General features: G+C 46.6%; 1 protein-coding gene across 1 annotated transcript in view; it reads left to right on the plus strand.

Annotated features, from left to right (window-relative positions):
* DNAH9 (dynein axonemal heavy chain 9) overlaps positions 1 to 26,205 on the plus strand; it is a 303,415-nt gene that overhangs the window by 12,611 nt on the left and 264,599 nt on the right. The window contains exons 5-10 of the mRNA XM_036836769.1: positions 4,188 to 4,399; positions 5,946 to 6,179; positions 15,422 to 15,589; positions 17,306 to 17,422; positions 20,011 to 20,161; positions 22,896 to 23,010. Of these exons, the coding sequence (XP_036692664.1) occupies positions 4,188 to 4,399; positions 5,946 to 6,179; positions 15,422 to 15,589; positions 17,306 to 17,422; positions 20,011 to 20,161; positions 22,896 to 23,010 (997 nt within the window). The remainder of the gene's footprint in view (positions 1 to 4,187; positions 4,400 to 5,945; positions 6,180 to 15,421; positions 15,590 to 17,305; positions 17,423 to 20,010; positions 20,162 to 22,895; positions 23,011 to 26,205) is intronic.

Consider the following 26,205-nt stretch of genomic DNA (forward strand, 5'->3'; position numbering starts at 1 on the left):
CCTCCAACCTGAGACAGGCTAGCGCAGGGGCGAGAAGGCCAAATGCAGAGGCAGGGAAGCAGCTGCCCTGTGCTCTGTCTGCATTTCCAGCGCTTTGTGCCCTTGACAGAGCCGCCTCACCTCTCTGAGCTTTCGAGTGTGCCGTGGAGCAGCGCACACACTTCCCGCCTGCTTCCCTGGGCTGCTGTAAGGTGGGGTAGGCGGAAGTTCCTTACTGACTGCACCGCACTGGCCAATGCGCTTTGTGATCCCTCGTCTCTGCAGTTTACCTCCTTCCACCCCCTGGCTCCTCGGGAAGTCTCTGTTCCATTTCTAGCTCCGTTCTGCCTTTTTTGCGCCTACTGTCAGATGGGACTACAATTTCCTGGCCATCTGAGCACCAGACAAGATCGGCCCTTGTCAAAACTGCAAATCCAGCAAAGTCTATAATTAGAAAGAGGTAAAATTTTTCAGGGCTCCCTCTCTCCTCATCAGTGCACTTTGCTTCTTTCCTTTTTCTTATCACAACTCCTCCCAGCTCTTCAGTACTGTAGGTCAGAATGTGCTTTTAAAGGTGTTTGCAATTTCATATAATTTAAGCTTAACCCAAGCAGTGATTTTCAAACACTTTTTGTCTATCAGAACTTTCCTTCAATGCGATCTCCTATGTGAGTCCAAAATTTAAAACTTGCCAAGGTGTATTTGCTCTGCTAAATAGGGAGTGTCCTGTGTCCAGAGCCCATTGGTGGATCCCCTGTCCCACCTTCTCCCATAGGGTTTGGAAACCACTCAGATAAAGGAATGAAAGTTCCAGTGGTGGAGTTTCTGGCATGCGCTTTATAACAGAGAAGAACTGGCTTAAGTAGCTGGTCTTTGAGGTCCTTCCGGGCCCTAAAATCTCATCCTGGAGGCTGCTCTGCCAGCATCTAGAGCTGGCTTGGAATGGGGTCCCTGTTGGGGTCTCAGTTTATTGCTTCTCTGAGAGATTTTGTGTGCCAGAGGAATCAACTGTTATTCCCAATTTATACTCCAATTCAAATGAGATAGTGTCCCCATAAGTGATATGTGTACCACTGCTGGTGTGAGAGATGGTTGTGGGAGATGTATGGACAGGTGTATTTTAAAATGTGCTAACGGGTCACTTTTTTTTGGCACATGATACAAGTTTTCCATTTATAGTAGAGATTTAAAGTTTTCATTTTATATGATTTTATTTAGGCTAAAATGAGAGTCAATTTAGAGAAAAGTATGAAGTAATACAACAGGTTGTAGGCAGCCATGACAAATATCATAAAGGAGCTATGCAAAGGACTGAAATTTGAGGCTCTGAAATAAAACATATAGTAAAAGTATATTTATGAGTTGGTTATTTAGAGCCCCAAATATATTTTTCACATTAATAGATCAATAGAGTACAATCATTCACATTGATTAATAGTTATAAAAGATTCGGTTCCCCAGGCCAGCTTCTAAAAGTTGTTTGCAGAAGAGTATAGGACAGTAATGAAAAGAAGTTAGAAAAAACAATATCATCATAATAGTCCCAGAGAAACACCACTGTAAAAATAGAAATCCTTGAAATATATAACTCAATCCCGATGATGGAAGAAAAGAAATTTTGATTAGAGTTGCCAGGTAGAGACTTGGTCAGAAATATTGGTGGGGTCTATGGAGAATAAAAATGTTTTAGAAGCTTGCAACTGGTTTTCTCATTTCAGAGCATCTGTCTTTATTCTGCACAGATATACTATGTGCATTGTTCTTATCAGTCACAATCAGGGTAGTTGTTTGGCTTACAGATGGATGGAAGAGAAGGAGAGGAAAAGAGATAGGCCTGGATTAGTGGGCACGTGGGAAGTAAAGAAGGAGGTGAAAAGGATGTAGGAAAATGTGTGGGAGCAAGATTGTCTGAAGTGGAATTGATTGGGCAACGAAGAACCTTGGAAACCGGAAGTAGAGATACCCTGGAGGGGAAAGGACCAGGGCAGTAAAGACTAAGTGGGGAGTTCTCGCCTCTGGCCACTAGGGAACAGGGTTGGCACAGTACGGCCCAGTTGCCAGTCCAGGATACTTGTAGGTGGATGTGTGTGGAGAGAAGTAAAGGCCAGGGGTTCTCTGGAGCTGATGTGGACTGGCTCACAGTTTCTCAAGAGAGCCCTCTGTACGCAACCCTTTTCAAAGCACCCTCCCTAGCACTCAGTGATGTCAAGTTAGTAGCTTGAGATCAGACATGGTGGGAAGATTGGGAGTATTTACACCCCAGAAACTGGCAAATGCTAAAGGCTTTTGAGATCAAGCCTTTTGTCCCAGAAGGGCTTGTTGTTAAAGATTTATCAGCAAACCACAGATATCCCTGTGCAACTGGGGTTTATGTTTGAATTTTGTTTTGTTTTGTTTTGTTCTGGTCGTGCTGTGCGGCTTGTGGGATCTTAGGTCCCCAGCCAGGGATTGAACCCAGGCCCCCTGCAATGGAAGTGTGGAGTCCTAACCACTGGACCTCCAGGGAAGTCCCTATATTTGCATTTTTTAAAAGCTGTGCGCCTAACTCTGTTCATCTCTGTCTTCATTTGGCTTGTGAGCCAAGGTGATTGCACCCTGGAATAGATGAGCTGGCCCTCAAACGTTGAGCTCTTAAAAATCAGGGGCGTGCCTATTTGTATGATTAAAGGAGATTTTGCTTATTAAAATATATAACATAAAAAGGAAGCTCCTCTGGCACAGTAGTCTCAGTTTCTCTTCCCTCAAGGCCCATGTGAAAGCCCGAGCGTGTGCTCATTGGAGTGGCTGTTGGATTCTGACACCCCCCCCCCCCACCCCACAGGGGTTCTGATACTCCTGTCAGCTCCCCCATTTAAGAATCGCTGCTCTAATCAATTTACCGTGACATCTGACTTTCAAAAATTGGATTCACATAGTCCTTCCCACAAGTCCATTTGGGATATAAAGTACACCTCTCAAACTCGTGTGTGTAGTGAGCCCCACGGCCATCAAGCCAGGGCTTCAACATGATAAACTTGGGGTATAATCTTCCTTTTACTCAGCTGGGCAGGGGTGGCCGATTCACAGTCTAGGCAAGTTATTTAGGTCGTAATGTCTTTCCTTATAAAGTGGAGTAGTAAAGCTACCTCACAGGGTTTTCTATGCGTTGGTATATGTCTCGTGAGTTGGACAGTGCCTGGCATATTGCAACTGCTTACTAAATACAGTAATATATATGTTTTGAGTTTCCTTTAGGATGAATGCAGAGCTTCATCCACATGATATAACCCAAGACCATCTGCTGTCACATGACAGTGCCTGGTTATCTGCCCAGGAAAGAACCAGCCTTTATAAACCCTCCCTTCCCTTTCAGTTTGTTCAGTGGACTTTTGCATTCCCTGTAAGTGGCTCTGCAGAATTAGTGCCCAGAGCTACTGGTTTTCCTAGTTTCCCCTCTCAGCCACCACAGGATGGATGGTGGAAGCCGCTCTCTTTCCTTGCCTGCATTCAAAGGAAATGGCAGGAGATTTTCCGGCTTTGAATACCAGCAGAACCTTTCCATAATCAGCCTGGGCTATTTCTGTATTCCCTGTGACTTCTCCTCTGTAAGAGCTTCGTGAGATTCTTTATTAGCAAATATTTATCAGAGACATTACCAGGTATGGAACGCCTGCTTTGGTCCAGGCACTGAGCTAGCTGTGTATGAAGATTCTGTGTGTGCTGCCCTCAGACCTTCATGAGAAACCTTTAAATTAGTTACTGTTCAGCCTGTTTTTGAGGTTCAGAGAGGTTAAACATGCCCAAGGTCATACATTTGATGTATCGGCATTTGAAGGCGGATCTCTCTGACTCTAAAACCTGTCCTCTGTCATCTATCTTGTATTGCCTTGGAGGTAACAGCAGCAAAGGAAACAGCAAACAGTTACTGAGCGTCTTCTACAGGCAGATCACCAGACTGGGGCTGGGAGGGCCAGGAAGAGGTCCAGATACAGGAGTTTTATAAGAGAGCCTCCTCAGACCACTATCCCAGCTGCCCAGGGCTCTTCTGTTTTCAGTGTTTCCTCATAAGAGCTAGAAAGTTTTCAGGGACCAGCCCTCTCTGCTCCCTTAGCGCAGGAAGAGATCGCAGCCATTGCTTTGCAGATCCTTCACTCCCAGGCCCCAGGGCTCCGCTCCGTGGGTGTGAGCCTCAAGCCAGGAAGGTGACCATCGTCTCCAATTCCTTCCAGCTCTGATGGAGGCGCGGGACATCCACACGCACCTGGTGCCGCTGCACCGCCACCTGGAAACGCTCGAGAGCCTGGAGTTTCCCGAGGTGAAGCCACGGCTGTGGCCTCTGCTGCACGTGGTCTGCCTGATCTGGGCCACGTGTGAGCTGTACCGCTGCCCCGGGCGCCTGATGGTGCTGCTGCAGGAGATCTGCAACCTTCTGGTCCAGCAGGTTTGCGCCCAGGATTCCCCAACCTCTCGCTGGATGGCTCCGAGTCATGAGAAGAATAAATTGTCCATTGTTTTCAGGGCAGGGAAATAATTAGGGTCCAAAGGGTTCTCAGACTTGAATTGTTTTATCATCACAGCCAGTAACTCACAAAGGTGTTCTCAGTCCTGCTGGGATCCTTGGGAGGACCCGGGTCAGGCGCAGGGTCGGGGTGGTAAATTTCAACCTCCTTAAGGATTTTAACGGCCTGGTATTAGGTCAGCAGCAAAGCCCTGCAGCTAAGAACGCTGCCTCTGGAGTCAGGCGTCCCTGTGCCACTTCCCGCATCACTACTTGTCAGCTGTGTGTGTCTGGGTGAGTCGCTCACCTGCCCTGTGCCTCACTCTCCCTCTGCGCAAGGGTGGGAAGAAGAGGACCTGCCTCGGAGAGTTGCTGGGTGGCTGTGAGGCTCCAGTGTGATCCTGTATCGCAAGGCTCACATCATGCCCCCACGTGCTAAGAACTCACTGCCCGTGAGCTATGTAGAAACAGCTTCTTGGCGCTCACGCTCTGTGCTCCTTAGGGACCCCTGTAGCACCAACCAGGGTAGCATAAACCTTGAGGAGGGCACCTGTAAACAGAATGAGGCCTTTAACAAGGTTTGGGTGATCTGCCCCCCCGAATTGGGTCCTTTTACCTCTGAGGAGCTGGGACCATGAGAAAACAATGAGCATGTTTAAAGAGTAACTAAAAATAAGTCACATCTGTGGAGCACATTGAAGGCTACAAAGTGCTGTGACATCCCGTCATTTGTGGATGAACCCTGCGAGGTGGGCAGGGAGAATCTTGTTAATTTACTATTATTATTTAACGATGAGGGCTACAGCTCAGGGAGTTTAACTGAGTCACCAAAGGTCACCCAACCCAGGACCGGAAGCTAATTGTTTGACTCCTAGACCAGCGATGTTCCATCACTGCATGTTTGTCAGCCAGGACTCTTACGATTGAAAGTCTAAGAAAACCCAACCCAAACTAGCATCAACAAAAAGATAACTTATTGGCTCATTTATCTCAGAAGTCCAAGGTAAGGTTGGCTTCAGCCCTGGGTTACAGTGAGGCCTGGATGAGGTCACAAGGGCCCAGTTATTTTCGCCCCTCCCTGTGGTGGTGAAGATAGCTGTCCAGTGGATTCAGACTCACAGCTTTCCAGGTTCAAGCCTCTGGTTCAAAGAATTTGTGCACTTGAATTATTTACTATAGAAAGCCAATGAGTCACAACGAAACACCTGGAAAGGACACCTGCCCAGCCCCAGCTAGCCCAAGGAAAGTCTCACTGTGTTTCCTTGTCTCTGGTTGGTCACTTGCAATCACTGACTATGGCTTGAACCCAGGTTCCAGTCTACCTGTGGAACTGAGGATGGGGTCCGACGTTTCCTATATTAATTAACGGCTTCTGAAAAACGTTGGTTGGGTAGTTAGTTACTCAGTTGAGAGCTGTGGGCTGGGCAGAGTTGTGGGCCGTCCTGCTCCTGCAGCCAGGCTTAGTGCCACTAACCTGTCTGCCCTCCAGGCCTCTAAGTATCTCAGCCCAGAAGACCTCCTGAGAAGTGAGGTGGAAGAAAGTCAGAGAAAACTGCAAGTGGTCGTGGACACCTTGAGCTTCTTCAAGCGGGTGTTTCAGGACAGAAGGGAGAATCTCCATTCTTATTTCAAAGAGAACCAGGAAGTTCGGGAGTGGGATTTCCAGTCCTCTTTGGTCTTCGTGCGACTGGATGGCTTCCTGGGGCGACTGGGCATGGTGCAGGTAAGTGTTCTCGTTCCTGGCAGGCCCCCGGCTCCATGCAGGGGGGAGCTGTCCAGGGATCCAAAAAGTAACAGCCATAACAAAGAATGAAGTCATGCCATTTGCAGCAACATGCAGGGACCTAGAGATTATCGCAGTAAGTGAAGTAAGTCAGACAGAGAAAGACAAATATGTGATATCACTTACATGTGGAATCTAAAAAAAATGGTACAAATGAACTTATTTACACAACAGAAATAGACCCAGGGACATAGAAAACAAACTTGTGGTTAACAAAGGGGGGCGGGGAGGGATAAATTAGGAGTTTGGGAGTAACATACACAAACTACTGTATATAAAATAGATAATCAACAAGGACCTATTGTATAGCACAGGGAACTCTGCTCAATATTCTGTAATATGGAAAAATATTCTGTAATATGGAAAAAAACCTATGTGGAAAAAAATCTGAAAAAGAATGGGTATATGTATATGTATACTGAATCACTTTGCTGAATACCCGAAACTAACACAACACTGTAAATCAGCTGTACTTGAATTTTTTTTAAAAGTGTAGTATTTAAGATTTAAAAAAAAAAAAGTGAGGAAGAAACTTGAACATTTATCAAATGAATTAATTTTTAAGACTAGCTGCCTTTCAAGATGTAAGTGGAAATCCTATTTTACTCTCTAATGGCAATTAAATTTTCTTTTATCTCTCCTTTTCATCACATTTTGTGTATGGAGAATGCACTAAGAGAATTATAATGTATCTGCAATTCCCATGCTGTATTATTAGATCAAAATTTGGCCTTTCTTTTCTTTATTACATGTTTGTGTCTCCCTATAGGATGACCAAATGAAAAAGTAAAAAACAAAAAACAGGGTAAGAAAAGGTCCAAGACAACATGGTGGTGGCCCCCCCATCCCCGCCATTGGCTGGAAAAACCCATGATTCAATAACTTTTTTTTTTAATTTGTTTATTTTGTTTTTGGCTGTGTTGGGTCTTTGTTGCTGTGCATTGGCTTTCTCTAGTTGCGGCGAGTGGGGGCTGCTCTTCATTGCGGTGCACGGGCTTCTCACCGTGGTGGCTTCTCTTGTTGCGGAGCACGGGCTCTAGGCGCACGGGCTCAGTAGTTGTGGCACGCGGGCTCAGTAGTTGTGGCACGCGGGCTCAGTAGTTGTGGCACACAGGCTCAGTAGTTGTGGCTCGCGGGCTCTAGAGCGCAGGCTCAGTAGCTGTGGCGCACCGGCTTAGTTGCTCCGCGGCATGTGGGATCTTCCCGGACCAGGGCTCGAACCCGAGTCCCCTGCATTGGCAGGCGGATTCTTAACCACTGCGCCACCAGGGAAGCCCTCAATAACTATTTTGATTGGTCATCGTGTAATGGTAGTTCTATCATACTAGAAGTTTAGGAAATTCTGATCATAGACTCAGAAAGAAGGCCGAAGGAATCAATCGACAAATACAATTGGTTTTCAGATTACCCATAATCTTCTTGCTAGAAATCTCACGCAAAATGCCAGCGAGCTGACCCGGATGCAGCTGGCCATTCCCACACAGCCACTGCTTTGAACTCCATTCTCCCACCCTCAAGGTTGCTCTGAAAACTACAAGACTAGCATGAATCCCTGTGCAAAAGAAACATGACTTTTGCTCAAAGTTGTGGCTCCCCTCCCGCAGTTGTCTAAGAGTTAATATGAATGTTAGTTTAAGGACCAAGGTGAGAAAGCATGAGGCTTTCTCTTTTGATTGTTTTAGAGTTTAGTGTGGTTAACAGGTATTTTCACACTTTGCAGCTCTGTACTTGCTGATTGAACTTTGCAGGGAGAGTAGTGGGCATAATAAAACAAAATAAATACTTGTCCTAAAACTAATTTGGGAAATTCAGGGTCAAGCTCAAGATTAAGACAATAGCAATCGGGATTGAGAAGGAATCAGAATCATGTTTCTAGCCATGATCAGCAGAGATTTGGGAAAAAGAGAGGGGCTATATTGGGGGAGGTTGTGATAAGTGGCACAAACCATGGGATTATGAGGATAGGAGAGAGTGAGACTGAATCTGTTCATTCCAGCTCAAAAAGCATCGGCCCAGCACTGCCATGCACCAGGCACCATGCACCATGCACCATGCACCAGGCGCTGAGCTGGGGCCTGGAGGTAGGACGGTGGCTGGGGTACAGCTTTACTTGTAAGAAGCCCATGGGCCAGTAGCCATGGCCCAGGAGAAGGTAGAGACAGATGGAGGAGATCCAGGGATGGAAAGACACAGAATCAGGAAGTTTCACTGAGGTGTATTAAGTGCCATGAAAAAAGCAAAATTAGCATGTTATTGGGAGCAAGAAGGAGGGGTCTCTAACCTAGAGAAGGTCTGAGAAAGTGGGAGCACAAGAGAGAATAAATTTCAAAAGTGGAGTAGGAATTCTCCAGGGAACTAAGACAGGAGAGGGAATAGAGACAGACAAAATGTATAAGCGAGAAAGCGAGACGCTAGATCTTATGAAAGGCTCACCTTAAATCCTTCACCGGGATCACAGAGAGTATAAATAATTGATATCTAGCTTTATCCTAAATGGGTCCTTTTTCTGCAGCCGTTTCTACCATGGCTCTTGACGAGCAGCCTCCCCTCTCCTCCCCCTCCACTCCATCCCTTCCTCTCCAGCACCAGCCCCTTTGCTGTCGTTTAACCAGAGGGGACAGACACTCTCCTGCGCCACCCTGCCCCTGGCCGCCAGGGTGAACGCGGCAGACAAGTGCCTTTACTGTGTGCAGGCTCTCCAGCCTTGAGGATGGTCCTCACCCGGAGGCCAGGAAGCAGTGCTCAGCTCTGCAAGGCTGTTGGGCTGCGGCCTCCGCGCTGCACACATGCTAATGATGGGACTTTGCATATAGACAGCTGTCCTAATGCTGGGGCGCCTAATCTGCTGGGTTTATTCAGTAAAAATAAGCCTAGGCCACCAGTCTCCCTGGAGTCATTACCCTCACAATAGTCTGCTCTCAGGCTGCTTTTTCTTTCTGAATCAAGGGCACAGGAGCATAAAAAGAAGGTGCTCCAGTTTAATTAGAAGATGAGTTGAATGTCACCTGCCCTCTGTCTTCCTGCTCCTTCCCCTCTTCCATTTTCGGCCCCTGGCTCTGGTTCACTTCTCTGCTCTTAGGCCAAATTCCACCACTTCTTCTCTCCACCGATTTCCCCTCCGCCTCCCTCTTCCCTCTTCCTTCCCTTTCTGCTGGTCTCCCTTCCCCGTCCCTGTTTTCCGCTCTCTCTTTTTCAGTTTCTCTTGGCTCTTTGTACACCCTCCATTTACCTGAGTCTCCCTTTTCCCATGGCTGCTCCTTTCCCTTGTCCTGGTGTTTCTCCCCTTTCATCTTTCGTCTCCCAGACATTTGCTCAGACTCACCCCCTGGCCCCCAGCTCCTCCGTCTCTTCCCCACTCAGCTCAGTGCAGTGGGACACAGACTTATCGATCGGCTCCAGGCATATTTCATGTTGCCCTTTAGTTAACATTCTGTGTATCTCTGTGATCGATGCCTGTTTGAAATGAGATTAATCTGCTTCTCTCCAGCAAGAATTAGCATGAACCCGGCCTTATACTTCTTGCCGTTCTGTACACTTGGTGGCCCCCGAGATGTTAATAAAATGACATCAGTGCGTTTCCCTCTCTGCCTGCTCATGTCCAGGGTTAAGTTGTTTAGGGCTGGGTTTTAATCTCCATCGTTCTCATTTCTTTCCCTCTGATTTGTGTGGCTTTTTTCCTTTTGCTCTTTTGCTCTTGCTCTTTGAAACAAGAAAGTTTTATTGTGCAGATTGATGCTTCCCCTCTGGGCACCTGCTAAGTGAAGGTGGGGCAGGGCCTGCGTGGCCGGAGGTGCTGTCCTCCTGCAGGTGTGTCTGCAGCGGCACGCGGAGTAATTGCAATTGCCTTCTCCGCAAACCGCAGTCCTCCTCCTCCTCCTCTTCTTCCTCCTCTCCATCCCCACGACGCAGCTAATCTCTTAGCGTGCCAGCCCTTGGGAGGGAAAGGAAGAATAGACTAAGAAAGAACTAACATCTTTCAAGAGCCTGTCTCATGCCAGAATTGCAGCCTTAAAACCTTCGTAAGAGCTGGATATAAGAACCTTTACTTTAACAAATGAGCACCATTAAGTCTGACACATAAATGAACTTGCCCAAAGTCACAGGCTCAGCGAGGTTTACCTGGGATTGGTACCCGGTACCCAGGGGCACAGGGTTCCAAGTACTGTCTTTCCACCAAACTCAGCCGTCTCCCAGCGATTCTAAAGGTCTCTTCCCCTCCCTCCCTCCCTCACCTCCCTTTTGAGGGTCCCACACTGGTTTTGTGGTTTTCTTCTGTCCTGACACACTCTATCCTGCATTTGCACACACTATTTTTACCACATGGTTTCTAGGTCTTTTTTTCTGAATAAGTCATTTGGGTAAAATTATAATTCCCATTCCATGAAAGGGCCTTACTAAGGAAATCCCAAAAGTATATAAAATCTTTGCAATTTGAAGCAACAGTCAAAAATCAAAGGGGAAAAGAGTCTTCAGCTGCCTCTTGATTCCTTCCCTCACCCTGCCTTCCTGCTCCATGCTTCAGTGCACATGCACTCACACACACACATGAAACACACCACACTCACAGAGACACACACACTGCACATATGCACACAGCGCTACACGTACCTACACACACATTACACACCACACTCATACATACATAGCACATATGCAGACAACAGTACACACATACACACACACCACACTCACAGAGACACACACTGCACATATGCCCACAATACTACACATACACACTGCACATATGCACACAACGCTACACATACATACACATACATTACACACACATACATACACTGCACATATGCACACAATGCTACACATACATACACATTCATTACACACACATACATACACTGCACATATGCACACAACACTACACATACATACACATTACACACCACACTCACAGACACTGCACATATGCACACAACACTACACATACACACTGCACATATGCACACGCTACACATATTACACACATACATACACTGCACACATGCACACACTACACATACACATTACACACCACACACACATACAGACATTGCACATATGCACACAACACTACACATACATACACACGCCACACTCACACCACACATATTGTGCATACACAGACACAGTCACACACCACACACATGTACATACATACACTGTGCACACAACACCGCATACGACACATGGACACATCACACACACAGAGTTCATTTTTGTGTCATAATATTGCAGATTCTGCAGGTGCCCTGTTTATGTTTCTCCCCGCAGCCTCTTCCCTCAAACAATGCAGTGAGTAAGCAGCTTGGAGAGAACCCCCATTTCTTTCATTGTGAAATTGCTGTAAAGCTGTGATTCACTTGGAGACAATATGATTTCCTGCTGAGGCTTCGTGCGCGGTGATTAGCAGGCACATACGTAATAAACTGACCTAATCTACAACGCTTTTCCTTTGCTCTTTCCTCAGTCTCCAGCCCTTTCGCTGCCTCTTTTCATTCCAGCCTAATTGGGCCGTTTCCGTTTTAGCCGGGCCTGAGTGCTCGGTCACGTAGAACATTAGCTGCATGAGGTCGGCCTCCATCGGAAGGTAGAGAAAACTGTTTCCCAATGACCTTTGAGATTTTCATCTATGAATGTCTGCTTTGTGCTCGCCCTTAATGAATTCTGAAGACATTTCTTTTAAGATGTGCGGCCTCTCCTGAGAAGAGGCTTGCTGTTTGTGGGGTCGCAGCACAGATGGAACCCGCCCTCACCACCCTAGTAAAGGCTGCACAGTTTTTCATAAGAATAGTACCTGGCCGGTACAGCCAGCTGCCTGGGACCCCATGCTCTTTGTAGCTTCCGTCTCTAAAAGGAGCGCCTGTGTGTTAGCTATTATACATCTCTCAGCCACCAACCTGATCTAATGACACCGGGGTAATGAAAATTAATTATAGCACCTACTGTTTATTGAAGTCACACAAAGGCACTTCCCCTGTAACTCTGTAACCCATTTGCAGGTTAGGAAAAGGAAGCTTAGAAAAATTAAGTGTCTTGCTTTAAGTCTCATAGCTGGTTAATGGCAGACCAGGGCTGTGTGAACCCAGGGATCTGTGCCCTATCCTACACTCTTTCCACGATGCCCTCTGTCCTACCACTGAACTTGACATTTTCAGCCTGTATATAGCATAATGAATTTCGTGTGTCTACAACGATGACGGTTAAAAATGGATATTTTAAAAATATAATTTAAACCTCTTATTGGTTTAATGGCCTTTTTTTGTGAGGACTTCTAAATAAACAAAGCAAAGAGCTTACATTTATTTTAAGAATCAAAGACATAGACACCATGATTACTATAAAACTGTTTCTACAGTGGGAAGACAACTTCCCACCTGATGCACTAATCTTCTTCACGATACCTCCGTGATGTCAGACTTCTAAAATCCACCCAGAGATGGAGAGCTCACTACCTCTCTTAGCAGCCCAGTCTATGGTTGGGCCTTTTAGGCGTGAGAGGGTTCTGTTTTACGGAGTGGAACCACATGAAATTGCTATTTCTTGTAGGTCAGAATGGTCAAGTATAAGAAATTTTATAAGTTCAACCTACAACTTGACACCAAATCTGCCCCTGGGTCCCGTTCACTCATTTGCCTTAGTTTTGCCCTCAGAGCAGAACCATGCAGGGTTCTGCCTTGCACTTGACCAAAGCCCTTCAAACATTTAAAGGCACAGTTTGGCCTTGCTTTCTAATTCTCTGCTCTTGTCTAATTCTCCTTATTTTCTCCAATTGCTCTGAGTCCAGTGTTGCTAGAGTCTCTACCACCCTGTCACCTTCTCCTGGAGGTGCTGTCGCTAAGTCAAAGGTCAAAGATCACGTCTTCATTCATTCAGCAAATATTTCTTCAGCATCTGGGACTCTTCCAGGGACTGAAAATACAGTGGGACCTCTGGGGTGTTTACAACCTACTGAGAAAGATGGATAGAAAATAAACAGTGTAATATAATCCCAAATAGTGTATTATAATGCCAGAGTATTATAAGAGTTCTAAAGAAAGCTTACGCAGGGGAAGGGCATAGAGAGTGCAGGAGAAAAGTGGGGTGGGAGGTTCTTTTAATGGGGGGTGGGGTAAGCAAAGGTTTAAGACCTTGAGTTGAACCCTAAATAAATGTGTTGCCCATCGTGTGTTTGTTAAGTAAAACAATGTAAATATCCATTGTTTTGGGTGACCAGAGTTTCTCCAAAAATAGAATGATTATGTAAGAATTCTTCTAAAACCTATGATTTGCCTGTTAGATTGGAGGTAAAACACCTTTCAGTGACCACCCAGGATCATGCTTCAAGAATTCTTGAGAAATAAAATAGTATAACAAAATCCTCATCTAGTTTTCCGATGTAGTCAAACACATCGAGATGCATCTGCCTTTTAAAATGGTTAGAAGGGAGGGGATATGGGGATATATGTATACATATAAGTGATTCACTTTGTTATACAGCAGAAACTAACACAACATTGTAAAGCAATTATACTCCAATAAAGATGTTAAAAAATAAATAAAATGGTTAGAGGGTATTTCCTAAAAATTGAAATTGACATCCACAGAATTATGAAAAATGGGTACCCAGGTGACATTCCACTGCACAAATATGTTTCTCCTGTCACACTGACAGCAACTAAGCACTTTTTGAATGACTTGAGTTACCATTTAAGTCTGTTTCATTTAAATCAAATTGACTGCTGTTTTCGGAGTTGCACGTGTATTTAAATAAAGACTGCCCCATTTCCCCGTCGTTGGCAAGATCTCCTGGTTTGGGTGTATGTCTTCCTTCCCTTGGCTGGTTCTTCCTCCTCCTCTCCTCTCCCACTTCAGCCACCTGCTCACAGCCATGCCTGAGCACAGCTGAGCAAAAAGGGTTCTTAGATGGCTGCCCAAGGCTGCGTGGGTGGGCACCCACCTGGCAGCACGGGGAAAGTCAGCCGCTTCTCAGCACTCCCCAGTGCCTGTGTCTCTGCTGCTGGACTCGGTGTCCCAGCGACAGGAAGGAGATAGGCAGTCCTCTGCTACCCGAGTGGGTCGGCGCATAGCGGTGGCCAGTGGCAGTGGGAGTTCCCTGAAATGGTGCCAGGGCCTGCTGGGTTTCCAGCCTCGTGTCAGCATTCCCTTCTCTTTACTTTCAAACCTCCTCTGGGTGGAGAGCCGGCTCCCAGGGGTCTACACCACATGTTTGCCAAAATGACACAAAGGTACCTTAATTTCCCTCTTTCCCGTTGAAGAGGTAAGCACACAGATTGGAAGGGCTAACAGGGAGAATGTCTTGGTTTGGAGGTTTTGTGATTTTCGATGGGTTCTAATGAGAGGTTAAGTACAGTCTGTCGCATTAGACATGTTCTGAAGGCTTCCATCCTATCAGAGGTGAAACATCTTCGATGGACTCGGGCAGGGTCCTGTCCTCCCCAAGGCTCTAGGTTGTATTGTCACCTGTCACTTAATCCTGAGCACAGCTGGGACACTGCCACATCAACAGTGACAGTAATGCACACTCACTGCCTGTTTACTGTGTGCCCGGCACTGGCCTAAATCCTAAGCCCTCACTGACTTGATTCACTCTCACTATTACTGTCCCAACGCAGAGCTGTCAAGTCATCACCCACCACCACCCAGCCGGCCACAGGGTCTACCGCAGCGTGTACGCTCGGCAAGGGCGCCCCGCAGATGTCTTTTCTTAGCAGAAGTCATTGCTGAGAATGTTGGTGCCTCCTCTGAGCTTGTCCTCAGGACTGTTTGGAGGATCCGCTTTCCTGTCAATATCCTCCAAAATACCTGTCATTCTAGAACCACATAACATGGTCCGTTTGAAGTTAATTTTTTAAATAGGTATAAAGCCACCAGCCACGTAGATAATGTTATTATTATATTTTATTATTTATTAGAGAACACGGAAAGAGGCTGAAGCATAAATTTGATTTGTGTGTGTGTGTGAATTTTATTTCTCGGAATTTTCTCTTTGTTATCGAGTCTCACCAAGAGTTATTTATACCAACCCAATCTAATAATAAGGTTACAAAACTAATCAGGCTTCACATTTTCCTAAGCAACCACCACCCCCATGTAATTTCCAGCCCTTCCCGTACTAATTTGAGTGTCATCTGATGTTGTCATCATCATCATTATTATTTTAACTCTATTGCAAATTGTCTTTATAGGATCTTCTGAAGACAACTTTGGATTTCCACAAATTGGGAAAGCTTGAGTTTAGTGGCATCAGAGGGAGTGCCCTGAGCCAGCAGGCCCAGCGGATGTACAGCGAGTTTCAAGAGATGTACAGGGTCTTCTCAGAGTCTTCCTACGACTGCTTGGACCCTCAAAGCATGGTAGAGCTTGGAAGAGCTAACTTGCAAGTTTGTCTCTTTCTCAGATACCTGCAGCCCGTAGGGTCTGGGTATTCACTTGATTTTCCCTGTGCATTTTCTTTGGCTCTGTGGTCCCCATGGTTTTATTGGCAGAGACTGCTCTTAATTATTCTTTGTGTCAGGAGAAAGATCAGGAGAGGGCCTCTTCCAACTGCTGACTTCTCCAAGCCGATGATACGCAGGGTTTCAGAGATGCTGAGGTGGGGAGGGGATGATGCTGGAGGCTGTGGCTGCCCTGCAGGTCCCAAAGCTTTGAGCTCTGAGCAGTGACTGCTAGGTGAAGGCCAGGCACACTGGGCAGAATTTCATTAGTGGTCTGGGGAGGGGTGAGTGACGCAGTAGCCTACTTTTCCATTCAGACCCTGGTTCCCAAAGAAATACTTAGGATGAGGAAAGGGCTAGAGCTGCATTTTCCAGGGTCAGGACACAGGAGCCCAGTCTACAGTCTACAGTCTAACCTGTAGCTCAGGACAGCTGAGACCCGTGAGTCCAAGCCTGCAGGAAACAAAAAGAAGCAAAAGGGTCAGTACAGAGGTAGGGAATGGAGTTCCCTGAGAAGGGAATGGCTGAATTGCTGGAGAAGGAATTTTGAGAGTATTTGGGGAAAAGGAGAGAGAAATTCAGCAAGAATCTGCTCTGAGCATCTTCCGATGTCTAGGGGGATCTTAGTTGGCCAAACCCAGGAAATGTCACTTTCTAAAAATTCCATTAGTCTAAAGTAAAAAAAAAAAAGAGTTGGAGTACAAAGCAGGATATATACCATATGTTTGCTACCGTGTGATAAAACAAAGCAAAACAAAATCCTATGCACAGGGAAACATATTACAATGCTAATATGGTTGGGTTTGGAAAGTAGAAAAATGCTACTACATTTTCCTACTTTTCTTGGTCTTTTCATAAAAATATGCATAGCTACTGTAAGGCAATAATAAGAAAGAATAATTCCACAAATTAGAGATTTGAGTTAACAGTTTCTCTGAAAATTGCTACATTCGAAGAAAGAGGGCACACTTTGGGTTGCCGGATAAAATACAATAATTGGGACCTGCTTATTAAAGGGACATGCTTATAAAAAAAAATTCACTATTGATCTGAAATTTAAATTTAACTGGGTGTCTTGTATTTTTATTTGCTAAATTTGGCAACCTTAGGAACAATAGCTAGCCGCTGTCTTAAGCAATTAAAGTGTAGTTAGAAGAAATAGTGTATACTAGTTTAATTAGCTTACTTTCCTCCTAATGGCCAGATCAGTTTGTTTACACTGAAAAAAATAGGATTTTCACTTGGTGGGGGGAAGGGAAGTAGGGGGTAATGATGGAATAGCCCCATTGCTGGGGCTGTTGCTGCTGAGGTGGCTTTCGGAGTGGCCTGAGCTGGCGGGTGAGAGAGAAGGGGCTTCAGGATCTGGAAGATGGGGCACAGACAGGAGGGACAGGGTACCAACCTCACATCCAACTCTCTTTACCATTTTGCCTAGAGTGTCTAGTAAAAAAAATGCTGCAATAATAGGGTAACTATCTACATGGATAAGCACTAAGGCACGCCATGGTGAACTGTGGAAAATTAAAATAAATCCGTGGTATAACCGATTTGAGTACACATGTTAATAGTAAAGAGCACAGCAGGATGGGCCTTCAGAATATCATGTTTTCTTATGTCTATGTGATGTCTCTTCAGGAATTTGAAAATGATGTCTCTGAGTTTAATCAGAGAGTAGAAGACCTTGACCGGAGGCTGGGGACTGTCTTTGTTCAGGCCTTTGATGATGCCCCTGGTTTGGAGCATGCCTTCAAGGTTTGTAAAGTAGGGGGAGCCACCCCCATACTTAATTCCCCCACCTCTTCCAACTGTTTTGTTCCTGCAGAGAGGAATTGTTCCTGTTAGAGCAGTATTATGGGTGTCCCAGGGCAAGGGAGTGTGCAGAACTGGGCTTTTCAAGTTGACAGCTAATGCTTTTCTGCAAACAGGACCATGTGAAAATGCTTTGTAAGTGAGTTTCTTCTGGAATGCTTTCTTTGGGCCTTATCAGTAGAGTACCCATTGAAAGTGAAGAAACCTGCTGTGGTCACCATCCTAAATCCATGGCTCTGCAACACCGCGGCTGTTTAACCGCTGCCGTCAGGTTGGTTCAGGCTGGAGCAAACCACTCAAGCACAAGTAACTGGAGTAAGAAGACGCCGGCCCTGGCCCTGTGCTGCCTAGATCAGACGGTACACAAATGCGCAGGAGGAGGAGGTTTAGGACGATGAGTAGGTAGATGTCTACAGAAATGAGAGATCTGGGTTGTGAGACCTGAAGACTTAGTGGAACAGAACAAACCTTCCATAAACTGTGACGACACTTACTCTGTAGAGCCTGAAGGATTAGAACCAGGACTAATCAGGTTACAAGGCAGCAGGTTTTAGCTAAGTAGAGGAAAGAGGTTTCTGTTAATGCTATTTAAAGATGGAATAAACTTCCTTGAGACGTAGGTAAGTTTCCAGGCACTGAGCATGTCCAAACGTAGACTGGGTGATTGGTGGGACAATTGCAGAAGAGGCTTAATCCCAGGATGTGTGAAACCATGCTGTTCTAGAACACTGGGCATATATATATTTAACTCATTCAAGAATATACATATGTATTCTTTAGTAAATACCTACTACTCCATAACTCACATAGGAAGAGTTTTAGAATTTCTCTCTCCAAGTATTTAATTCCAAGAGAAGGGCTTATATGTGTCTATAAAATAATCCCTTTTGCCATTAACTGTCATGGCTAATTGGGATGTTACCACTCAGATAACTGGTGAAGCTGGAACCCCATTTCTGCCTTGAGGATGTCCAGCCCTATCCCTCCCATAAATCTCTGTGCACCGTGGATTTCAAGGCGTCTTCAAGGGTCTCACATATACTCTCACGTTGCTCTGTCTTTGACATCATGGTGTCTTTGCTACTTGTCTACAGTCTCCCTTAAAAATGTCATCTGCCCGGGAAGGTGCTTTCGGGGGTCTTATTATTACTCTTCTGATGATCCCCACCATGACAGCATCTACATTTATGCCAAGGGCATATCTGTCTGGGTTCCAAACACCCCAATCTTTGCATTTTGTGGTGGAGCAGGGTTCTGAGCAGAAGCAGTGAGAGACCTTTCCAACTTTGCACACCCTTTGCTACCAGGTCCTGAAGCAACACTGCTCATACCTGGAGTCTCAAAGGGCTCTCACGGAGCAGACTCTTCTTCTTTGGGCTCCAACACCTCTTCTCAACAAGGCTACCCACCCAGTCTGTGCGACCTTGTAGGAAAACCATAACCATTCGGTCCCTTCTGCCTCCTTGGTTTTCTCTTTTTGGTCATCCCACCAACAAGAAACCAAAGCCCTTCACTCCTCCTTCAGCCAAAACAAAAGCTTCCAATGTATATAATTTCGTGCAAAGAAGTGCCTTTTCAGATTGGGGAAGTAGGGACCCCTGAGTCCAGATACCCCTGTTACTGCTGTAAGACCATTCGACCACTAGGTGTGCCTCAGTGGACATGGCCTGGGGTACGTCCAGGTCAGAGAACCTGAGTCCGAGGGTGTGGGCTGGCTGCAGTGGTCCCTCAGCCCACACCTCTGTACCTCTCAACAGGATGTGTGAGCCAGAACTCGGTGGAGACCTGCTCTCTTGTGCCTCCATGGAGGGAGAGCTACTTCCTGCTGTCTCCAGAGATCTTGGTGATTTTGGGTTGGAGGACTGGGTGGTCCTAGAAGTCATGTATTGTTACATCCTAAATATAACTGGAGTCTCCCACGACCTCGTCTCAGGGTAGCATGAGGGTCAGAGAAGCACAATCCAGCAACCAGGAGGTGATAAAAGCAGTTCACATTTTGATCCCGCTGCTCCCACCAAGGGATTAGGGCAGTTGTGGTGCACAGGAAACGTCTGCAAAGTATCCTTGCAGTCACTGCCTTCTGGGGGCATCTGCTCCCTGAAACTTTTCTTGGTTCCCACTCAAATTTTAGCCCTCCCCATTCTCCCCAGCACCCAGCCTATTAGCTTCATTTTTCTTCTCCGTTGTCACCCTCCATATCTGCATTAGGTCTTTATGATGTACATCAGCTTACCCTTTCTGACATCTTTCATTTTCTCTTTGTTTTACCCTCTACCCAGGTTCTTACAACACGGCAGGGTCTGGTATGTCATTCAGCACACAGGAATCCCTCCTTCAGAAACAAAGACCAGAGGGACAGACTATGAATAGTCTGCCGATCATAATTATCCATCCAGTTGCACAGTAACGGTTTTTTGACCCTCTTACATTTGTGGACAGACATATGAAGGAAAACCCAGGATACAAGATTAATGTAACCTTGGAAAAGTTGAATCTGTGACTTTTCCCCTTCTTTTCTGCCTCCTCTGTAGCTGCTAGACATAGCAGGAAACCTCCTGGAGAGACCACTGGTAGCACGGGACACATCTGATAAATACCTGGTGCTCATCCGCATGTTCAGCGAGGACCTGGATGCCGTGAGGATGATCTACAGTCAGCATGTCCAGGAGGAGGTGGAGTATGGTAAGCTTGTTGTCACATTTGAATGGGGGACATCTGTTACCAGAAAGGGTGCCATTCTTCTGTATTTGTTACACGTCTGCTGTGAATCCAGGGCATTCTCCAAGAGCACAACCTTCTTGCTTGAAATTCTAGACTTGGGTGATTGAAGAGTTCACTGAACTATGCATTTCCCTGTGTCTAGGGCAGGATTGTCAGACTGACCCAGAGCAGTGAAGTCCTGACCACTGCCTCGGGTCAGTTTAGTCCTCAGCGTAATGTATGAGTTGACCCTCAATCAATGTCGCCACACTGATTAATCTTTAACATACCTCAATTCCACAGTAGATTTGTACATGCCTGAGAAAAGGTTCTTCTCCCTTCCAACGCCTTATCAACCATGCTTTTGGAAGGAGGAACCAGCAGGAGCCTGACAAAGGGCAGTAACACACCGAGGTTATTGTAATTCTTAGATGCCCTGTCTTGTCTGTTTGAAAGTCAAACACAAGTTCAGTTCAGCTTTGCAAATGTTTCTTGAGGCCTTGCTGTATGCAAGGTAAATTTGTGGGCACCGCATGCAGAGGCAGGCCAGGGTAAGGGAGAGAATAATTAACCCTAACAAGTGGTCTTCAAGGAACGTGATTGGCATGAAGAGAGTTACAAAGAACTGTAGCAAAACAAGATGAACCAGGCTGGGAGATGGGAGGAAGAGTTTATGGAGATGGTGGCCTTGAGCTGGACCCTGAAGGATGGGGAGATGGACAGCCAGGGAGAAGAGGCAATGGTCTTGGATGCAAAGGCAGGAAAGGGTGTGGAAGGTGACCAGTCGGACCTGCCTGAGCCCGACAAGGTATATAGAGGGAGATCAGGTCAGCCACCGAGTTTGCAGCCAGGTCATGAAGTGCTCTGAGTGCCCTATTAGGGAATCTGGAATTCGCCATAAAGGCAACGGGAAATTTTCAAAAGTTTTTAAGTAATGGCGTAACAGGACCACTATTTCTATAAACAGGTTTCTCAGTGAGGTCATTAAGAATGGCTTCCACTTAGGAAGTCATCCCAGAAAAATCTGTTGGCCTCAGCTTTATGAGGGACCATCCTCCTGACTTCTCACAGTGGGATGCAGAGTTTGAAAACTCAAACACCTTCAGATGCATATTGAATTTCTGTTGTGCATAACAAATTATCACAACCTTAGTGGATTAAAACAACATCCATCTTTGAGCTCACAGTTGTGTAGGTCTGCAGCCCAGTTTGGTGTGCCTGGGTTCTTCACTCAGAGAATCTCAAGGCTGAAATCAGTCAACTGGGCCAAGTTCTCATCTGGGGTCTCTGGGGGAAAAATCTACTTCCCAGCTCATTTTTGTTGGTAGAATCCAGTTCCTTGTGACTGCAGGACTGAGGTCTCTGTGTCCTTGTTGGCTGTCGGCCGGGGCCTGCTCTCAGAGATTAGAAGCCCTCCCATCCCTAACCACATAGCCACCCCATCTTCGAGCCAGTAATGGCATGTTGACTCCTTCTCATGCTTCAGATCCCTGACTTCCCCTTCTGCCAATAACCAGAGAAAACTCTTCTCTTCAAGGCCTCACCTGATTAAGTCAGGCCCACCCAGGGTCATCTCCCATTTGCCATATAATGTAATGTCATCACAGGAGTGATATCTCATCACATTCGGTTTCCACCTATACTTAAAGAGGAGAGACTCATGCAAGGGTGAGGGTCATTGGGTGTCATCTTAGAATTTTGCCTACCACGGAAGCCAAGTAGAAAATGACAGTGTTGGACCTGGGCTGAGTGTAAGGCATCAGGGAGTGGTGGGGTCCATGGTCAACTAAAGGACAAGACCAATATTCAGCTCCTACAGTTAGTTAGAAAGGGGGCTGATGGTTGCCAGATTTCCCAGTTTTATCAGAGAAGCTGGAAACTGAGGGTTTTTTAAATGGAATCTTAAAATTGTTAATTTTGACAACTGATTATAAGCAAACAAACCCACTGAATGGACTGAAGTAAGAATATCCAGGCTGTGCTAACTCTGGTCAAGGGCTTCGTAATCCACATGGCCTGTCTCATACGTAATCTTACTGAATTCTCACAGAAACCCTGGAAGTTAAGCAAGGAAGATATTATCCCCATTTTATAAATGAAAAACCTAAGGGCCTGAGAGATTAAGTTGTCTGTTTAAGGCAGTGTGTCTTTTTTTTTTTTTTTTTAACATCTGTATTGGAGTATAATTGCTTTACAATTGTGTGTTAGTTTCTGCTTTATAACAAAGTGAATCAGTTATATATATACATATGTTCCAAGGCAGTGTGTCTTAACCCTGACTGTACAATTAGAATTATCCTGAGTGCTTTCTAAAAATACTGATGGCAAGGCCCCACACAGACGAATCAAATCAGAATGGCTTGGATGGGGCCCAGGCATCAGTGTTTCTAGAAGAGCCCCAGGTGACGCTGATGTGCAGCTGGGTTGAAAGTCACAGGTGTGCAGTCAGAAAGCCAGTGAGTGGCAGAGCTGGGCTGGGAACGGCTGTCCTCTGTTGCTGTTTAGCGTTCTCCCCAAGGGCACTCTTCCTTCCCCCTTAGCAGAACTCGGTGATGTCCCAGGAATTTCCATCTCACCGTAAGCCCAGGTTGGCTTTAGCAGGTGGAGGTGGATGAGGCAGAAAGTGCAGTAAGTGGCGGGAGGTGGGGGAGTGTTCATGGGTAGAGTGGGGCTCAGGCCTGGCGCCTCGCTTCAGTCTGCTGTGCCCTGTCCCCAGGCTTCTCTTCCGTGCATAAGAACATGCCCGCTGTGGCCGGGAGGCTCCGCTGGGCGCAGGAGCTGAGGCAGCGCATCCAGGGTCCCTTCGACAACTTCAGACGCATGACACACCCGTGAGTACCTCGTTCCTGAAAGGCAGCTTTGTTTCAGGCTTCTGCTCCCGCTCTGGACTTCGAGTATTGTAGCAACGCAACTCAGTTACTTGAGGCACAAAAGTCATCTTCTTTTCTTTCCATTTCCAGCAATCAGCCAGTATCTTAGTCCGTTCAGGCTGCCGTAACAGAATACTATAGACGGGGTGACTTAAGAATATCAGAACTCTCTCTCTCACAGTTCTGGAGACTGGGAAGTCCAAGGTCAAGGTGCTGGCAGATTTGGTGTCTGTTGAAGAGGACCTGCTTCCTGACTCACAGCTGGCTGTCTTCCCACTGTGTCCTCAGATGCGGCAGGAGGGACTCAGCAGCTGTCTGGGGTCTCTTTTATACGGGCACTCATCCCATTCATGAGTGTTCCACCCTCATGACCCAATCACCTCCCAGGACGCAACCTTAGGCTTCAACATATGGATTTGGGGAGGACACAGACATTCAGTTCATAGCAACCAGGTACTACTGGCCAAGCGGTAACGAGATTGATATGTTTGGATTGAAGAGTGGGTCCCTTGGTGTCAGGTGAGGCTTACTGGACACAGGCTGGCTCCTTTTGCTCCAGCAGAGTCCTCGTTTCCAGGGGAAAATGAGTCAGGGTTTTCAAGTTCTTTGGGTTCCTCCACACATCTCCTCTGACATGACGGCTCTTTACTACCGAGGCTACTGGAGAATAATGAAGCCCAGCGTTTCCTGAAGCGTGGTGTGAGGGCCTCATGTATTGGAAACCCCAGGTGCTTGCTAATGGTGCAGATTACCTGCCCTCACCCCCCACCTACTAAAGCCAGATCTCAGGGCAGGGTGGTTCCTGGGATCTGCTTCCTTGTCACACTCTCCCCATGATCCGACGGTGACCAGGTTTGGAAACTATTGGCCTGCCTCACAGCTGAGTCTGGAGGCCAAGCTAGTTAGAGGCATCTGGGCTGCTAGAGCGAGAGCAGAGCTGTTGCGATACCTTGTTGAGGGCGCTGCCCGGGGAAGGGCAGGCTTTCTCTGACCCTCTTCCTAAAGGCTCCATCTTGTGGAAAACACCTAGCTTTGGCAAGCACAGCATGTTCACAGCAGCATTATGTACAGTGGCCAAGACATGGAGACAACCTAAGCGTCCATTGATGGATGAACGGATGAAGATGTGAGATATATATATATATATATATATATCACATATGTAATGGAATATTATTCAGCTATAAAAAAGAAGGAAATCCTGCCATTTGCAACATGGATGGACCTTGAGGGCATTATGCTAAGTGAAATAAGGCAGAGAGAGAAAGACAAATACTATATGGTCTCACTTATATCTGGAATCTGGAAATAAGAAATAAAACCAAACTCATAGTAAAAGAGATCAGATTTGTGGTTATCTGGTTATGGGGGGTGGGGTTTGAGGAGGAGGGTGGGGGAAATGGATGAAGGTCAAAATTTACCAACTTCCAGTTAAAAGATAAATACTGAGGATGTCAAGTACCATGATGGCTGTAGCTAGCACGGCTGCATGGTATATATAAAAGTTGTTAAGTGAGTGGATCCTAAAAGTTCTCATCACAAGGAAAAAAACATTTTTTTCCCTTTTTCTAGTATCTGTATGAGATGATGGATGTTAACTGCACGTATTGTGGTGATCGTTTTACAGTATATGTAAGTCAAGTCATGTTCTACATCTTAAATTTACACAGTGCTGTACGTCAATTACATCTCAATAAAACTGGAAACAATTTTTTTAAAAAAGACTAACCACTTTCAAAGGCCAGAAAGACAATGGAAGATAGCCAGGTTGTGGTCTGAAGGGAGCCTCCACCACATCACCCCGTGTTGCCAAGAGGAAGAATGACTCAATGTGAGAAATCTCCCTACTGTTGGAGAGAAGCCGAAAATCTAGATTCACTTTAAAACCAGCAAGTATTCCTCTTTTCCTCAAACTCCGTACAAATCAAACAAACGTGCCCGTGAGTCAGACCTGCCCAGTGGGAGACCCGTCTGCTGCGTCTGCTCTGTCTGAGCGAGCTCTTCGTTGTGCAGGTGAAGAAACTGAGGCAGATGGAAATGAGGTGACCTGCCTGGAATCCGAAGATAGCAAGGACAGAACTGGAACAGACGTCTGGGTCTCAGGGGTCCTCACCCAGAGCTCTCCCAGGGGGACCCCCCCAGCAGCCATAGGAAGCTTGGCCCGGAGTCCAGCTGAGCCCCGATCTTCTCAAACATGCCTCCCAGGGAGGGAGGGAGAAGATATGAGAATGGGCGGGGAGGGTGGTAAGGCTGCTTCTAGGAATGCGGCCTGCCTGCGGGAGCTGTCCTGGTCCAGTTCCCTGGAGCAGAGCTGAGGCGCGCCTGCAGGAATTTACAGGGATGCTCTTGGGACCGGCGCCTGTGAGGGAGCGGGGAGGGATCGGGCAAGAGGAGAAGCTGAGCTGCAGCACGGCTGCACGTAGGCTTCAGCTCATCCGGTAGGGAAGTCTGGCCCTTTAGGGTTGCCTGGCCTTTGTACCCCACGTCAGCTGGTCGGTGGAAGGGGGCTGTGGGGCAGGGAGGGGCCTGACCCTGGGTGAGGAGGCAGCCCTGTCTGGCTGGCTGAGGCTGTTCGCAAAGAGGGAGACAGCTACACTTCATCTGCCTTCCTGGTGGGGGAGATTGGGGGTGGGGGGGGGTCCTGAGAGGGTGTCCGAATGGCCCCCCACGATGTCCTCCACAGTTCCCATGGAAGTTCCCGTTTGTTCTAAAAATGAATTCACATTCTTGTGTATACTCTGTAACATATTTATGAATTGGTTAGTAAAATGGTTTTGATTCCTCTCCATGAAGTGAAGTAGAACCTGCAGGGAGTTTGATGCACTTATTCCTGTGACTTCTCAAGCCTCCCAGGCAAGTCCCAGGGGCTGAGGTGCAGAAGCCGCTCTCTCCTCCAGCCTCGTTCTTTTCCAGATGGAAACTGAGATCTGGGGTCAGGGCTTGTCCTCGCTGTCCTGCAGGCACCTCTGCTGCTTCACGAGGAAAGGGGACGAGCGACTGGGAAAAACTCCAGGAAATCCAGTGCTTTCTCTGCAGGCGTGAGGGCTTACGTCGAAGCCCGAAGCTCGGGGGAGCCTGTGAAGAAACCCTGTGTTGATTTAAAGAGCAAATGGATTTTAAAGAATTTTGCAATAAGCTGCCTCGTTTTGTTAGCAG

This window comes from Balaenoptera musculus, chromosome 20 (assembly GCF_009873245.2).
Source record: "Balaenoptera musculus isolate JJ_BM4_2016_0621 chromosome 20, mBalMus1.pri.v3, whole genome shotgun sequence".
Lineage (NCBI taxonomy): Eukaryota > Metazoa > Chordata > Mammalia > Artiodactyla > Balaenopteridae > Balaenoptera > Balaenoptera musculus.